The 17,817-nt window shown below is 41.6% G+C and overlaps 1 protein-coding gene across 8 annotated transcripts in view; it reads left to right on the top strand.

The window, feature by feature from the left end:
* The window catches only part of kirrel3b (kirre like nephrin family adhesion molecule 3b), a 163,650-nt gene that overhangs the window by 100,299 nt on the left and 45,534 nt on the right, over window positions 1–17,817 (top strand). For all 8 annotated transcript variants that reach the window (XM_034605490.1, XM_034605489.1, XM_034605486.1 and 5 more), the window contains exons 3-4: window positions 3,144–3,293; window positions 16,798–16,955. In XM_034605490.1, the coding sequence (XP_034461381.1) occupies window positions 3,144–3,293; window positions 16,798–16,955 (308 nt within the window). The remainder of the gene's footprint in view (window positions 1–3,143; window positions 3,294–16,797; window positions 16,956–17,817) is intronic.

Genomic DNA, 17,817 nt, shown 5'->3' with positions numbered 1-17,817 from the left:
ACCATTCAGTGCAAGAAATCACAGCACAAAAGCCAATGATTCCTATCTGTCCCTGAATTTCCCCATTCACTCCCTTTTGTGTGGCGCTTTTCCACTCTAATTAAAGAAAAGTGAAGTGGGCCCACAGCAGCTCGGAACATACCAATCAATGCCATGCATATGCATGACAAAGAATGTTATCTGCCAGGCGTGACGATGGCGACAATAGACAGAGCAGCCATAAGTGAATTCTCCTGGTGCATGCACGCTAAAATGGAGGAAGACGTGTTTGTGTACATTATGCCACATAGGATGTCGGAGAAGGGGCTCTTGAGGAGAGAAGCTGACGATTAAACGTTGTCAGTCTCATCTCATGTGAGCAGATTGAGCACCGGTCACCTGCTCACAGCTGCAGCTAACCTGTCTCTATCCCCTGGTGGTTACACTGTGTGAAACATGTTTTTATGGGGAATGCTATAAATCACTAGGCCACGCCTCAAGTGTCTTAACTGACACACACACACACACACACACACACACACACACACACACACACACACACACACACACACACACACACACACACACACACACACACACACACACACACACACACACACACACACACACACACACACAACGCCATTGATCCATCCTCAAGACTGAGACCTCAAGAATCCATTGCCTCCTGATGGATTCATTACTCCTTAATGGGCCTATTTTACATTGTTTGCTATGGGTAACATATTTTGTCTTTGAAAGTCGCTGAGATCTATGATCAATGGCCCTGTGTAGGCACATATCAAATGTGCACAGGCGATCAGTCTTAATGTGTCCCAGAATCATTTCAGGCATATCGACAAAAAACATCATCAAGGTGCTCATAAGGTGGCAGAAACATATTACAGTATGTTTACGTTCTCTGGAAATGAGATCATAACATTCTTATCACTTACTACCCACCACTAATGCAGACGACTTCCTTTTTGGATCCGGCTAATGCACGGAGATGAAACTGGAACAGAGCCATGTCCTCATACAGCAAAATTATTCTTAGACTGCCAGAGGCACAGATGAGGTAATTGGCCAGATCATCTGTTTGTGTAACAGAAATCTGCATAGTTTATACCTTGCTACAATTAAGACAAGCAAAAAAAATGAACGTGCACATGAATTCAACTCTGTTTCCGGGCATAGGTATTTTAAAGACTCGCTAGGCGGAGTCAAATCAAGGTCACATCACTCAGAACGTGCAATGATCATTACCCTTGTGATCCGCAATGGCATTATTGCTCTGAATCTCATCAATGAACATAAAATTGAAGCAAAATGGTTCTCCTGGTGACCTTGTGGGCATAATGGTGCTTCCTCTATTTTAGGCACTATTTCTGAGCATGAACACATGGAAAGCACTTCTTGACTCAATGGTTATTAATATTAATAATGGAAGCTTTTAGTTGTGACCAGCTCCCTATTAACCCTGTTACATTTACAACCTGTTTCATCGGAGCCCTGCCATAGCTCATGTGTGTGACACATCATAGCGAGGGGATTCAGAGAAAGGAGACGTTTAGTTTTTTTTAGATATAAACCTCATTGTTTCCCCACAATGCACTGGTGCAGCCTACATGTCATCTTTTAGTTAGCTCACTGCTTATTTAGGCTCCCTCACCGTGTCTTCTCCTCAGGTGTAATAATTAGGTTTAGTCCTTTGTCCTCCCACTTTGTCCTCCACCAAGTAGGTGGATGAAATGCAGAGAGTGGCTTAATCGGCTGTTACTCACCCCACCAGCATAAAATGAGCCCACTTCATGCTCTATTAAAGGCAACTGGGTTCAATGAAGCAACAGTCTGTAATTGGACTGTGAGCATAGTGGGGTTTTTTTTTGCCATAGACATATTCAAGGAGTTGAAAGCTGTTATACGGCTGCCCAGTTTGTTTTGAGCACTAAAACATATAACCAGCCTGTAAAATCTTTACAGTGAAAGACTGGAGTGTTTGGAGCTCTCTGAAGTGAACATGAGTCATTGGCTAGCTGTTACTGAGAAATCAATATTCTACTCTCCAACGTTTGTTGGCATTGACACAACGGTTGGATGGGTACTGATGGACTATTTTTTGGGGGAGGAAATGACAAGTGTGTGAGTCTAAAGAATGAAGTTTAATTTTTTTCCAAAGCACAAAGTTAGAGCGAGGCTGGCCTTGTTCTGCTGTAAAAAATCCTCCAATCCTCTCCACCAGTTTCCTCATTGATCCATCACTTAAAGACCACTGGAGGGAAAAGCAATTATTGTCTGGAAATTCTTAGCGTTATTTTTTTTTTTTTTTGGAGTGTAATTTTTGACCAGCAGACATTCTCATTTCACTCCACTGTACTGGATCCCCAATAATTAGAAAGATGGAGTGAGAGAAAGAGAAAAGGGATAATCTGAGACGAACAAATCCAAACGCATGAGAAATACCCCATAAAGAGCCCCAGTCAAACGCATTCTTCTTCTTGCTTATTCGCCCCGGTGGAGAGATGCACTTCACAGCGCACTCGCAATGCATATTTTGATGATAGTTAAGGGGACATTTTCAAAAATATCTCGCCTGACTTGTGTAAAATGCCCAGGTCTCATGGATATTGCTATGCTTTCTTGCATATTAAACTATAAATCATTTCACAGAGCAACACTGAAACAACTCAAACTCGAGTTTGCTCCTGTTTACGGTTGCAGTAAAATCATCATTCTCCAGAATGTAGCATCCTCCACAGCAGCTCCTTATCGTGGCCAGGTGTCCTATAAAACATGTATTAAAAATGCATTGTGAGGAAATGAACAAATGAGCAATCAAAATCTAAAATACATTCACCTATAAAGTAATCTATTACTCACCAATGAGCTATTTCAATGCAGCTCAATTAAACTCAACATGCTTGTGCAATGTAATATGGGCACATGCTTTTTACCAATTAAAACGAGTTTACTGATTACAACTGCATGATAATAAACTGCGTCTACTCAGAAGGCTACTGTGTTTCTGTTAGATTCTGTTGTTGCCAAAAAGTATGCAAAGCTTTTAAATGACAACTTTACCATCTTGCTTTTAACAAATAAAAAGAAGGATTGTGATTATGAACAGGATTGAAACTAACCAAACAAATGTGTGCGCGCTGCAGGCTATCCTCGTTACACGGTGATTGGCGACCATGTTTCAGGAGAGCATCATCTGCGTATCCAGCGGGTCGAGCTGATGGATGACGCTGTGTTTGAGTGCCAGGCAGTCCAGGCGGCCATGAGGTCCCGTCCCGCCCGTCTCACTGTGCTGGGTGAGTCCAAAATAGACACACACACACACACGCACACACACACACACACTTTTCAAACAACACCAATGAACTGGCAGCAACCACCTCCAGTAACTGTTGTTCAAAGCAATACGTGGAGATGGCTTTGCCGCATGTGCCACCTGCTTCTCACCCACTCTTTAGTTTTTCATTATTTCTTCAATATAACTGTTGAAGTATTTTTGAACACTTCTTATTCATATTACATAAGTTCTCGATATCTATTCTTTCTTTGGAAAAAAATGTAGCGAAATCAGAATTCTGCTTTCATTTGCCAACACACTGAGATGGAGGTACAGGTGTCTTGAGGAGAAAAGGATAAGTAGCCCACTAACAGCATATTCAAATATTTAACCCAAATCTACACTTTTTAAGGGCTGAGTGATAAACAATATCAATAATTGTGTATTATTAATGTAATTTCATCAATAGCAATACAGCAAATTTCCAATATATATTGACATATTGCTTATGCATTGTGCACAGTGAGGACATATAAAACATAATTGATCGACATCAGATTTCAGAAGTGTTTGTCGATCTCTGCTCATAAAGAGCTTAAAAACCAAAACCAGGAGCAAGGCCTTCTTTAAACTTAAAAGAAATAATAATCTGACATTTATCGTGACAATTATCGATATCGACTGATAGGAACATTTTTATCTTGATAAAGGTTTTGGCCATATTGTCCAGTCTGACTTGATCCTTAGCACTGGGCAGAAGCAGCACCAGAGCTCGAGGGGCTCGGACAAAAAGTGGTGCTTCACAAATCTGTGATTTCCATCCTAGAGCACCTTATTTCTCAGCTTTCTGATGAAATGTCCACCGCAAATGTATTGGTATTGTGTATTTAATCCATGTATTTGGATTAAAATGTTTTTTTCCATTTGGCAGCCGGTGTCAATATGACTTTTAATTTACAGACCTTAACATTTGCAGCCTCCATTTCCATTATTACTGTAAGCTCGAGTGGTCGCAAGCTCATAATTTATCTTTATTGGGTTTTCTTTCACCTTTGCCATTTCTGCCCTACTGGCTAACAAGAGTAGAATCCCGTCTCGTTTCCTGCTTCTTCTCTCGAACCTCAGATGCTCCACTTGAGTCAATGACAGAGTAAAAGAGAATGAGGTGAGGGGAAAAAAGGCTTGTGAGAGGGAGAGAGGGGTGTCTGCCGCGCAGTATCCTCGCCATGAGCGACTGATCCGCCTTATTGATCCAGCCTAATGAAAAGTGAAACTAACGATTTGTAGGGGAGAAGGCAGCAGGAGGAAAAAAAGAGAGGGGGAGACAAATTGCGGCATAACATTTCTCTGGCTTTCAAGCTCTCCTGCAAATGGATATGAGTGAATAATTATGGATACTTCTACAGAGAGCTAAAAATGTCTGTTACGACTGCACTGCCCTACCTTCTGCTACTGTCCATCTCCCTGTGCTCACTCTGATTATTCGGCGTTCAGCTGCTCGGACATGGAGCTTTTCACAGAAACCTTGCTATTGGATCACGGCATCAAGTAGAGGAGGGAAAATCATTGTCAATGGACTTGATCAATTCAACTGTGTTCAAAGGGCATGTAAGGGCATTTTAGGTTTTAGTATTAATACTGCACAAATACCATACATAATGCCCATTTCTTTAAATTATATGAGTATGCATAGAAGTATGACAAGGCCAATTCGTTTTTTTAAAACATTCCCATGCAAACAGCTTCCATACACAGCGGATGCAAATAATACTTCGTTTTGGTTTGAATCCCTTTGGCACTGTGCTTTCGTAATTTGGCAAGCCCCACACTGACTACTCAAAGTAATTAAAGCAACAAAAAAAAAAATGTATTTGCCAAAGCTTGTCTTAGGACTGCAAACAACATACAGCAGCAGGAAGTTCAGTACTTGGCCCCACTGTATTTAAATGAGTAATCAGCAATGAGAAAGAGAATGCCTCTTTTTGGGGGGGGTGGATGGATTGTGAGGGGGTTTTATCATTTCTTGCAATAAGCCTGAATAGAAGGTGCGTGTTTAATCCCCTGCCGAGCCACAGCTGACTCCGGAATGCACTTCCCAGGTAGAAATCCAGGCTGACGTACACACAAGGTAATGGAGGAAATATATGCAAGGCCTGTGTCACTGCAAACACCAAGCTGTCAGTTACTTGCCAGTGGTGACGGAGAGTGTCTATCGACTTGGAAAACAGCTATGGCCCCACACACCTGTGCACGCACACACTCAAACGTGCACACACACACACAATTACATAGGCATATACACAATAAGCTTACATGCACGCCCACGCCCACCAGTGCACACATACTCACACATACACCTCGCTCCTCCAAGCTGACAGCAGAATAAATCTAAAACTCTATCCTCTATCTTTTATAAGTCAATATCAGCCCCAACTCCTCGATGTGCCGTATCAGAGGGATAACTCTCCTCTTGACTTAGATAGGCTCGGGAATAACATAACACAAATATTTTTTTCTAACACAGAGAAAAAAAACTTTATTAAAGAATAAAAACTGCATGTTTTCCATTTTCTTTGCTTTTCCTTCTAAGGACTTGCTGAGTTTGTCCTTGAAAGGTAAACAGGTCACGTGACTTAAACGATGCGGCAGCATTGACCCTGACTACAAGAACATATTAAAGTAGCCAAGCGAATGCCTTTAAAATTGTTTTATATATTTTAATATTAAGTTCATAGGTGCTGAAATTAAAAAGAGGAAAACAATAGCCACACATCAACATTTAGGAACAATAGTGAGATTCCTCCATCAACAAGCTCTGACAACAAAAACTGACAGTGAACTTCAGCCATCCGAGCGTTGACATGGCTCGCAGGCTCAGCCTCAGATGCCAAAGGAGAATCAAGGTCTTGTGAATTAGTCATGAAGGAAGAGAATGGAGGGTTTTAGGTCCAAAAAATACCCCTGAGGCTAATTATATCCCTCGCAGCAAGTTGGAACTGCTCCAGACCTTTGCTCTAATCTTTCTACCTTAGGTTTGGGACCACTAGAACAAAGGGAATGGAGGTCATCGTTTTTTCATAAAGGTCTTTGGTCCCCCAAAAAAAAAGATATTTTTTAAAATCTAAGTTGTTCTGTGTGTATTGATATAAGGGGTCTTGTTTATTTGGATCTGTAAGTAAGATCCATGAATTATTATCTTAAAAGATTATGAGAATGCTGAAAAACTGTCTCACAATGTTATCCGCGACAAAATTAAATGGCTTCTTCCCGAAATCATTCCCCATCTCTCCCCAGAGTAGTTTTTGCAGTATCCTGCTCACAAAAAACACAGACAAAAACATAATCTCCATGGTGGAGATAAATCTAGCTGCATTTATTGACTCATTCCTCTCACTTCAGTGTGAGTCTCGGCGGTTTCTTCCACTCTCTTCTTCTTTATCTTTTTCTTCTCTTTAAGTCACTGACTGATTTCTAGTTAATGCAGAGGCATGGATTTCTTTGATGATTACATTTTCTTAATTTACTGTGTTGAAAGGATACACAATTAATTTGCAAAGTATTACACAGAGACTCTGTGCGCCAATGTAATCTCTCTTGATTGAAGTTTAAAATGGCCTATCTGGTATTTAGCAAAGATAAACACCAAAGATAACAAAGTGGTCAATATGATTTATCACTTTTGCACACATTTCCATAAAAAAAAAAAAAAAAAAGCCAGCTGAATTGTTGCTATCCCTGTGTAATAAATGCAGGTTCTCTCACATAAACTGACTCTCAGTTTAATTTAAGGCTCAAAGCATACGCATTACTCATGTTTTTTTTTTTACTTCAAGGGCAAGCGAGGGTGTTTTAGCACGGCTTAGTCTTAGATACATTTTTTGACACGTTTTCATAATTTTCTCTCTTATGTTCAAGCTCTGCTTGGCACCGGGTCACAAGGGGTCACACACACACGGACTGTGATCAGGCAGAAGTTGGGAAATGCTTTCAGAGGTTAATCTTACTCAAAGCAAATAACCAGAGGTTACAAAGCTTGACTCTTCATCTGGTGAAAATATTTCCCTTTTACTGAAAACACACGGCCATGTGAAGTGCTGTGTGAGGCCAAGAGGAGTTGTTTTCTTTTGTCCCCTTTATACACACCATTGCTCCTGGGGGATGACAGGCTTTCCAGCACAGCATTTTGTTAGTTTTACATTTGACCCCATTATTTTTTAACCAATACCTCGTACCCTCCATTGTTGTAATGAGTTGTACATGCAGTTGTTGCGGGGGGGAAACTTCAGAAACCCTCCACAAAATGACAGGCAGTTCATAAATTGAGTGTGAGCTGATCCTCTAACAAACATTTTTGATGGATCGTTGTGTGCAAGCTCGTTGTTTTCCTTTCCTGCATTGTTAATGTTTTGGACTCGTGCTTCAGCGACAATATTCATGTACACAAAAGCCCAAGGGTATCTTTTGTTAATGTTGCTTCCAATTGCCAACGCTGAATCAGCCATTTCTGTGGATAAGTCTGAATTCATTATTTTTCAAGGATCATGCTGCCATCCTTTTAGTAATGGAAGTGAACTTTGAGGGCAGAGTAAAAAAAAAAAGAAAGACTCTCCTGAGGAATTAGAAGTTTTCATTCTGAAAACATGACAGAAGCTGCTCCACACAGTCCATGAATGTGTATTTTGTCAAAACCACGATCCGTGGCGTTCACTCTGCTCTCTGCTGAGAGCGTGTGAGCTCTTTCACTGCTAATTTAACCAGTGATGCTGTTCACAGCGAGTGGGAACTGCTGACTAATGATGGGTCTGTAATAAAAGACATAGTTTGCAAGTGTCCTGACTATGTAGCAACGAATGTAGTTTGGCTGTTGTTGCTTCTTGGGGAAAAATATCTCAGTAAAGCAGTGGCTTCTGTATGTTCTGTTTGCCTGTTCACCTGAGCTGGGATTACTGGGGCATGCAGTGTTTCAGAGAAGCTTCTGTAGAGCTGTGTGACAGCTCAGCACAGATAGAGGTAACTTTAATTAGTCTGCTACTTAATGAGTGGTGTTAGCTCTATTACCTCGCTGTTAATCACAGGACATAGCAGTAAGCTTTTTGCGTGTGAGTACTGTGTAGATGCACATATTTTTTGCTTACCTTTTTCAATCATTTTAGATACTAGAAATTAGCTATATCCTTCTTACTGAGTGTCGCTGTGGAAATTGTGAGTGCATACGTGGTGGTGGACCACGATCGAGGTGGCAGCCGATGGTGGACTATGATTACAACAGGATTGCTTGATATACAATATTTCTACTCAGATACTCGACCCTTACTGACAATAATCCATCAATTCATTGACCTTCCATTATGCTACAAAGTGTTTATTCTAATCAATGCTGCAAATACCCTTATTTTTTGTAGTTTTTCCTTACTCCTGTTGAGGGTTAAGGGCAGAGGATGTCACACCTTGTTAAAGCCCTATGAGACAAATTGTGATTTGTGAATATGGGCTATACAAATAAAATTTGATTAGATTGATTGATAAGTGGGTTGAGCCAGATTCTGGGCCATTAAAGCTACATGTCACACTATATTCCAGCAATGAGTTCAGAAGGCCTCCAGTGGACGTAACCAATTTGTCTCTTACAAAAGCTAATTTCAGTCTAGCCATGCATCTAAGTCGAAGCACAGGGAGAGATAAGGTGTCCTAAACGGCATTGCTTCTCCGAGAAAAATACGACTGTAGTGCTTATATTACACTGCCTTTTCTGCCATTTTGTCTGAAACACGAGACGGAGTGATAACTACAACTATGATATCAGAGGGACTGTGAGCAGGTGTGCGATTATGGCAGACAGACTGCATGTAGGTTGTTTTTTTTCCCCCTCAGCATCTCGACAGAAGGAAGAGAAATAATGCAAATACATCTGTGCTCCGCAGTACAACAATACCAACTGTGCACAGGTACCGAGCTGATTTAAATTCACGCTACATAGTAAACAGGTTTGCTTCAGCTGACTCTAATTGCTATCAGAAGGGAATGATTGACATGAAGAAAAATTGAAAAACATTAGCATTTACTCATCTGGCAGACACTTTTATCCAAAGTTACTCACAAGTGAGGAACAAAACGTAAGCTCCAGCAGAGTAGGAGACCTCGAAGTAAGTGCTAAGTGCTAAATGTATTCAACAAGACAAATTAGGAGATCAGGTAAAGTGCATTGAAAGGGAATAATAAGTGCGAGTTAGGCGTGCAAGCTGTGAGAGGAGTGAGGAGAGGAGGCGCTCTCTAAAGAGATTGGTCTTTAGGAGGTTCTTGAAGAACTGCATAGCAACTTTATACACCAATGACCACAGACAAGAACAGCCTGTACGGCGATTGCCTTGTCTGCTGGAATGGCAATGCCAGTTCCTTGGAGGAACGCTGCGACCAAGAGGACTCAGTCCCAGAAGTTGCTTTTGCTAGTTGAATTTGATTCTGGTGGCCTCTGGTGGATTCTGGATCATCGTTTCGGGTCTCACAGAAGGGAAGCTCGCCAGAAGGGCATTGCAATCAAGGTGAGAGATAACCATTGGCTGGACTAAGAGCTGGGTGGCATACTGACTCCGGTAAGGCCAGGTGTTTTGTTAGTTTTTAGTGCAAATCTGTGCTAACAGTACGACAGATGCAACTTGGGGTGAGCGATGAAGGGGCAACTTTTGATCTTTGATTTATTGGCAAGAATAACCTCTTGTTTAGTCTCTAAAAGGGCTAATAATTGGCAAATCCGTGAAATAACCGTTTTTATTTTCAACCGGGGATCCCGTTATGATCCTGAGTTTCAAATTTCTCGCATCCCGTCCTTACAAACACACGTACACACATACTGTAGATACATAGCACAACTCGGCTGGGTGGCGAGCAGCAATGTCAGCACCCTCCCAATCTGTGGCGAGCAGCTTTTCGGGCTGCACATGGCTGCGCTGTGACGGAGCAGTCACAGCACATCTCTGACAGCTCTGGCATCCCCCTACTCCTCATCTCATCTTCATCCCTCCGTCCCTCCATTTTATTTTGCACAGTTCATTTGGTCGATCGTGACACCAACAAGGCCAAAGATTACTGTTTCCTTACTGTACGGCCTTTGAGTCTTCTCTTGTTTGTCCCCGATTCAATTAAATTTCCATATCTCCATTTTTCTTCAGAGCCACATCTACACTCTCAGTTCATTCTTTACCATGTGGCAAAGCACACTTTCCTGCAAATCAATCATCTGCAGCTTTTGTTTTTTTTTTCATTTTGCACAGGCTGTCATGCTATTTGCGATTGCAGACTCCTATTCTGTTTAAGAGTCAAATTATTCTGTGTGTTAGTCTCTCATTCAATCATTTCACTCATTCACTTTCCCTTGTCATGTGTGTGCATGTGCACACGCATGGCTGAAGATCTTCTGGATTTCAAACAGGTGTACAATGACAGCACTTGAAAAGGACCAGTGATTTGGGCCAGTGAGCCACGCATGTCTCCTGTATTAACCTGTGCTGGGTATTTCTCTCCTTTTGGTTAAGAATTCTTTTTTTTTTCTTGATCTATCAATCACAAACTCTGCAAGCTGTCGCAGTGGGGTGACAGGCGGCCCGTGCGAGTATTCCTCTGAAATAGACAGGCAAGTCAGGGAGCTCATTGTTGTTCAGGACACGTCCGCTGAAGCACAGCACTACAGCAGATACACATTGCTAGCCTTACCCCTCCAGCATCCTAGTGAGGAGCCCTCTCTCATTCATTTGCCTCCAAATTGCTTTTTCTCCCTTGCTCGTGCTCCTGGAAAGCTGGGGTGCTCGCAAGGTTTTAATTTGATGCTTTGGAGAGGGTCCCCCAAATATTGGTTCGACCCAAACAACCCAGCAGGCACACCGTTGGCGACACCAGTTGTTACCAGACTGAAGAGAACTTCTCAGCCATTTCCACCAAATGTCATCATCTGCCTCTCGCCTACTGTAAATTCAAGTTTTTATGTATTTAGGGACATTTTATGTGCTGTGTTTGTAGAATTAATATGTAAGGCAAAAGGCAGCTTTATGACCCTCTGGGTTTATTCAGGACCCTCTTAAGGGTGACAGGCTTACTGCCTTGCACTGTTGAGTTAATTACACATCAATATGCCTTGGTCTCATTTATGGATATCTTTGATTATCCAGTAAAAGTAAATGATCTCATTGAAGTCCAGGCTATCTGACATCAGTGTCTTTTTTTTCTGGTTGATTTCGGTCTCCAAGATGGAGCTTAATGGTCAGATAAGTCAGATAGATGAGATGATAGACCTCGAACCTTAACCCTGAGCTAACCTCATCGCCTTATAACCCATGTAAAAACTACTGCTGTAACAAAACCATGGGTGAAACTAACTCAAAGGAACCCTTTTTAATAATGAAAGTAATTAACTGTCTACTTTACATTCTCAGGTGACACCCAATGCCATACGGCTTTGATTAGTACAGACATATATTAAAAACACAAACTCTTTTGTGACTGATCTGCAATCAGTTAACCTTGATTTACACAAAACCTGTAATCACTGAAATACATCCGAATGTCAGTGTCTGTGCGTATGCATGCCAACAGTGTATGTATATGCATGCACGTGAGAATGCAAATTTGTGCAAAGTGTTGAAAGGGATTACATTATTATCCCCAAGAAGAAAAAAAAATGTAGTGAGTGGAGCAGGGTGTGCAGTGAGTCAGCCCTGTAATTAAAGAGGAGCGATCAATCTGTACCACTGACCACACTACTTATGCCAAGTCCATCGAATGGCTGCCGTAAAGAGCTAATTTAGAACCATTAGGGACTGCCGAGTTAGCAAACAGCCCAGTAATGATGATGGCTGATTCAAGTTCAAGGCTTGGCCTCTGCATAACTGTCAGACCTGGCAGTCATAAGACAGGATCCGTGGAAGATCCCAGATGAAGAGAGAGAACTACATATCTATTGAAATTAATTTTTGCTCATCATTTGTATTCATTTATGTTTTTATCCTATGAGCTTTTAGTGGTGCTTGCTTAACTAATTTAATCCTCTGTGTCCCTGGTGGGAGATAAGGCTTCAGCGATCTTGTACAGAATCGTCTTGTGCCACATGCTCTGCCTTGCCCCTTGTTAGGTCCATCTCCTTTAACTGTGTTATTTTGGGATGACCTTGCTTCCTTTTCCCCTCATAGAGTCTATCTTAGTGTAACCTCTGGGATTTGATCCTTGGCCATTCAGAGGACCAATTTAAAGGGCGTTGAGATTCCATAGCTTTACTTCATTCAGTTCAGTTATGAAAAATTCATTTTAAAAACATGAGACAATTTTGTGTGACGTTAACAATTACCTAGCAATCAAATTCAGCAGCAATAAATACTGTTGCACAAAGTCAACTTGTTTCTTTGAGATTGTCTCGGGCTAGAAGATGCAGCAGATTTGTGTGAAGGCATCAATCTTGTTCATGTCACATGTTGTCACTCCCCAGCATTCTGAGCCACACAACAGCATTGGTTTTACATTGCTCTTTACATTTACATTGCAGTTTCCTTGGACTGTTGTTCTGAATTCCAGACTGGAGTCCGGCAAAAGCACAACAAGCCTTCATTCTAGTGTCCTTTGTTGCTGCCTTGTCCCTGCTGACAAGACTCCCGAAATAGGAAATGTCATCATTATAGCTGGATGTCAACATTCATGGCGAGTAGTGGCATCCATGGACATCACCTGGGGTTTGGAGGCATCAAAGTTCAAGTATGTCTGTTTGGCAAACCTTTCCCCAGAGGAGAATAGCAAGGTTATCTGCAAACTCTACAATTCTAAAACTTGACCTACCAACAGTTGTCCTCCTCATAATCTAGTCCATCTTTTAGCTGTGGCAATCCCTAAAAACATGCCACGGAAACAGTGCTGTAACTTGAGAGACAACAGATTCAGTCCGCACTTTTACAAACTGTCTCCACACTGGCAACTTCTGCACACAGTAAGACCTCAAACACAATGAAGGACAGACAGACACAGACTTGTGGGAGGCAGGATGGAGGCAGCCAGGCATGTCCTCCTTCCCCTTGTCTGTTCACCATTCACCCACAGTGTTCTGCTGGCAGGCAGCCCTCCAGGGGAACATGACCTGAAAGTGTAGCAGTGCACTATTTGGTCTGCCTGTGACCTCCTATCTCCTATGCAGCCCCACTATGCTGGAAATCATAACCTCCTCTTGCACCGTATGCTCTGGCATCCCTCAGTGGAAAACATGAGGCTGAATAACAGCAGACAACTGAGACAATTAAAGGTCAAACTGTAACTTACTGAAACAGCCTGCTAGGTTATAATCACATATAGCCGTGTTTTCTTCTGACCCTGCAGCATGTGTTTACATTGCTGTGTGTAGAAAGGTGTAAAGGAGTATTTCCTTCAACAGCGCAAAAGGACCATGATCTCCCTTTCTCTCCAGATGTTTGAGCACGTTTAAGCAATAATATGAAATCGCCTGACTTGGGTGTGCAGTGAAGGAGACCTATCATTCCCATGCTGTCCAACACCTTTCTAATCCCCCCCTCTCTGCTAAAAAAAGCCTTTTTATGGATGCCTATATTTAATGAATGTTTCAGTCATGTGTGCAAGAGAGCAGTGACAGGGGGCCAATAACACTGGATCTTTGCAATCAACTGTCACAGTGCCACCACCGGGCATCATTTTTTTTTCATCTTCTGTAATGATGACTGGGAGGGCTTTTCTCGAACAGCCCATCTCATGATGCCTTTCACATGCTCCCCGTCTCATTTAGATGCCATGAAGTATCTCCAGCACAAGAATAATCCCGTGCCATCTCCTTCACCTCGTTTCTAGCTGCTGATGAAGGAACAGGAGATGGCCATGTTCTCACACAGATCCTTTCTCACTTGCCAAGATAAGCACACATTGTCGTCTGATGTGCAAGTGCTGACCTGAGAGCCCTCGCCTCTCCCACCCGTCCGCATATTAATGAAGAGCAGATGAAAGGGAGCCGTCCAGAATAAAACACCATGTTTCAAATTATACACACAACAGGAACCATTGAGTGGGAATTGCCTTCGGAATCACAGGGTCGCGGGTCAAGTTGGTCATCGGTTTAGTCAGAGTCCAGACTAGACTGTTCCCACACTGGTCTGATTAAGTTCTTACTCATTGCTAAATGTGTAGCAGTGATGCTTATATTGTCTGACAATTTGCACAAACAAACATTTTTCCATGTTTTATGTTATAAAAGGCATGAGTCACAACCACAAGACCAAAAACGCCAAACCCTGTGCACCGATTAACCCATAGCAAGACTAAGACCAGCTTGTGTGTGACAAAGAACCGGAGTACGACATTTCTTTGGATGACCAATTTTAAGTGCTGCTCCACTTGCTCTGTGCCGTGCCAAAAATACCACATGGCCCTTTGAATAATGGACAATTGAGCAACTACTTACTTACAGAGATACAACGTAAGAGCATCCAGTGCATCTGTTAATATATTTTGTTTTAATGAAGAAATTGGTTTAAGAATCTTTGGTTTGTTTTGATAGTTTGGCCTGTCTGACCAGTTGCAGGAAATTGAGACAGCATGAAACAATAGGAGAAGAAAAAGAAGCTGAAGTCGGTGGCAGGTTTGCTCGTAGTCCTCGCTTCAGACGATACAGTGTTTGAACAACGAGGATGTTCATTTTGCTGGTAGTTATAAAGATATAACAGTGGCAACCAATTGAACGAATTAAACTGGCCTCTCCACAAACCAATCAATGTCAAGAATAGATAAATGCAGCCCCCACAAAAGGACGATAGGTAGTATGTATGTTATACAAAAGTCTTTTGTCCGCTCCCAAAATTTGATTGTGAAATTAAAAATGAAAACTAACCAGATCAAGTGTAGACCGTTTAACAAAGACATGACCATTAGTTCAGCCCATGGTCAGGTGTGAAAACGCCCTTAGAAACTCAACCCATTGGAATTTGCTCCTAATTTCATTACAATGTGCAATTTGAATGTGCAAACAGATATGCTGAACAAAAAAACCATAATGACAATGTTTTGTTTTTTATGACACATTTTAACAATTAATCATAGTTCGCGTAAACCACAATAACAAACACATTGCATTTGTTGTGACTGCTTAACTAGAAAAAATGGCCCAGTTTTAATTTGCAGCTTTATCAGTGTGAAATCCTGGGTTTGCATTAGCACTCACAGCACGATGTTACCATTGGGGAGAGGACAGTAAACAGCAAGTCTGAAATAACAGTAACACTGTATGATGCGTTTAATTTCATGTGAATCCTTTGATTCACATTCATCAGACTTGTAATTTCCATACAGCCTGGATATCATGGGCACTGCCACTAACTATAAAGAATATTATAATAAGTGATAATTACAAAATGCTTTTGTTTGATGATGTTAAAAATAAATGAATGGCAACTAAAACTGAGCTAGATAAATGGATAACCTTTTCTGTAGAGCAGCATTATTGTATAGACACAACTGACTCTGAAATCACATCCTCATTTACGTCTGCCATGAAACAGCCCTTTCATATTTATTGTCATTAAACATACAAACCAGTGTCTCAAATGAAATTGTTCTTTCTTTCCACTCATCTCGGTGCTGTCTGACGGCATAAATCTCACCCATAACAACCTTCCTTCCAATTATGATGCTTTTGCAGGGGGAATATGGCAGCTGCCTGCAGCCTTTGATTTCATCTTGCCCCAGATCTGCATTGTAATGAGCACTCAGGTCAATCAATAATTCACTGCAGTTTCAGTTATAAGAAACAAAAAAAACAGATCGTCTCATGGGCATAACAGGAATAGGACTTTGATCAGTGCCATTTGGAGGCATGCATAGCATTGTTGTGATGCTTCTTTTGGAGGGGTTTATATATTTCTGTGTGCGCTGTATGAATGTGGATGGTTGGATGGATGGTTATTTGAATGTTCATGCAGTTACTTTATCTTTATTTATCTACTGCTAGTTTTCCATAAAGAACAGGAAAAAAAACAATTAAATCTATGTCTCACTGTGAAATTATTAGCTCCCCTGAACAAGTAACCATAAACATGGCTTCCATTCTCATAGAAACTTCATTTGCATACAATAAACTCAGTTTCTCACAGCTCTTTCTGGTGTTATAAATTCACTAATTATATGGAAATTAACTGTGTGATGAGATTCCGCGTCACTCATTCAAATCCTTGCGGGTATCATATATGAGCTAGTTTTGTCTCAAGTGGTTCAGTATATATTTTCTGCATCACAGTGTTGTGGAAGTGCAACACATCAGATAAACAAAGCTGATGCATGTTAAGTGTTTTTTTTTTTCTCTTTTACTTGCCAGAGCGCCCTCAACAACAAAACATGTTATATATCGATTAAAAACTCAATTGCACGCATACTTTACTAATGGTCCATATTAACAGAATTACTCAGTCCGTATTGATTTGCTGGTACAAATCTTCCATTCATTATCAGATGTTTATCATATCCCTAACGCCTCCCTCTCTGTGTGTCTGTATCAATAGTTCCCCCAGAGGACCCAGTCATCAGCGGGGGGCCAGTGGTGAGTCTAAGGGCTGGCGACCCGCTCAATCTGACGTGCCACGCTGACAACGCCAAGCCAGCAGCCTCAATCATTTGGATCCGCAATGGGGAGGTCCTCAATGGGGCCATGTACTCCAAGGTAAGCTTAGAGGTGTGTGTCATATCAGGTTTGTAGAGGAGCTGGGGACAGGATGGGGGGGGTGAAATGGTGGGCGGGGGTGAGCCGTTCTTCTTTTATGACAGGAAACCGAGAGGGAGAAGGAAAACAGCTACTTTACATCTTTGCAAGTCATGCTTTGCTGTAAATAACAATAGCAAAAGTGTTAAACAGCCATGAGATGTTTCGGAGTGAGCAGCACTGTGTCATTGGTGGGCGTTTTGCTCAAGCATCCAGACTGCTTTTTGAAATGAAATCCCTTGAAAATCCAGGTTGTGTTCTCATTGCAAAGGATGCTTTTTCTTCCTTGTAAACAAATGAGCTCAAGCAGATGGTAAGATCACGGAACTAACTATCAGTGACTTTGCATTTCGCTCTGGTGTTTTGATCTCCTCCTTAAGTGTCATCTGTCTCTCGCTGAATCTTCCCTTTGAATGTCCCTTCCTTGCTGCACATGCAAACAATTGGGTACATCAGTGCAGTTTGCAATGACCTAATGCATGGTGAGAGCACGGAGGAGCGTGGATGCAAGTCAATGTGTTCCACATCTCTTGGATGAGAGCTGAAACGTCTTCAAGAAACTCAACCAAGTCCAGTTGACCTGTTTTTAGCACTTGAATATACCATGACCTGGACGACTGACAATCTCCACAGACGTGAAACTTGGGTACCATTCACACCTGTACCGAGAGGTGTCCACTTGAGATTGGATCGCCCGAAACGTGTGGTAATGCCAGGTCTAAACAGGGTGGCTGATTCTCAATTTCAGATCATGTTCCTACTTTTTATGCCAAATTACGCAATAGCCACAGTTTACAACATGTCTGTGTCAAGATCACCATAC

Source organism: Hippoglossus hippoglossus, chromosome 13, assembly GCF_009819705.1.
Source record: "Hippoglossus hippoglossus isolate fHipHip1 chromosome 13, fHipHip1.pri, whole genome shotgun sequence".
NCBI classification, from domain to species: domain Eukaryota; kingdom Metazoa; phylum Chordata; class Actinopteri; order Pleuronectiformes; family Pleuronectidae; genus Hippoglossus; species Hippoglossus hippoglossus.
Note: the sequence above shows the minus strand (reverse complement) of the source record. Positions and strands in the feature narration are given on the sequence as shown.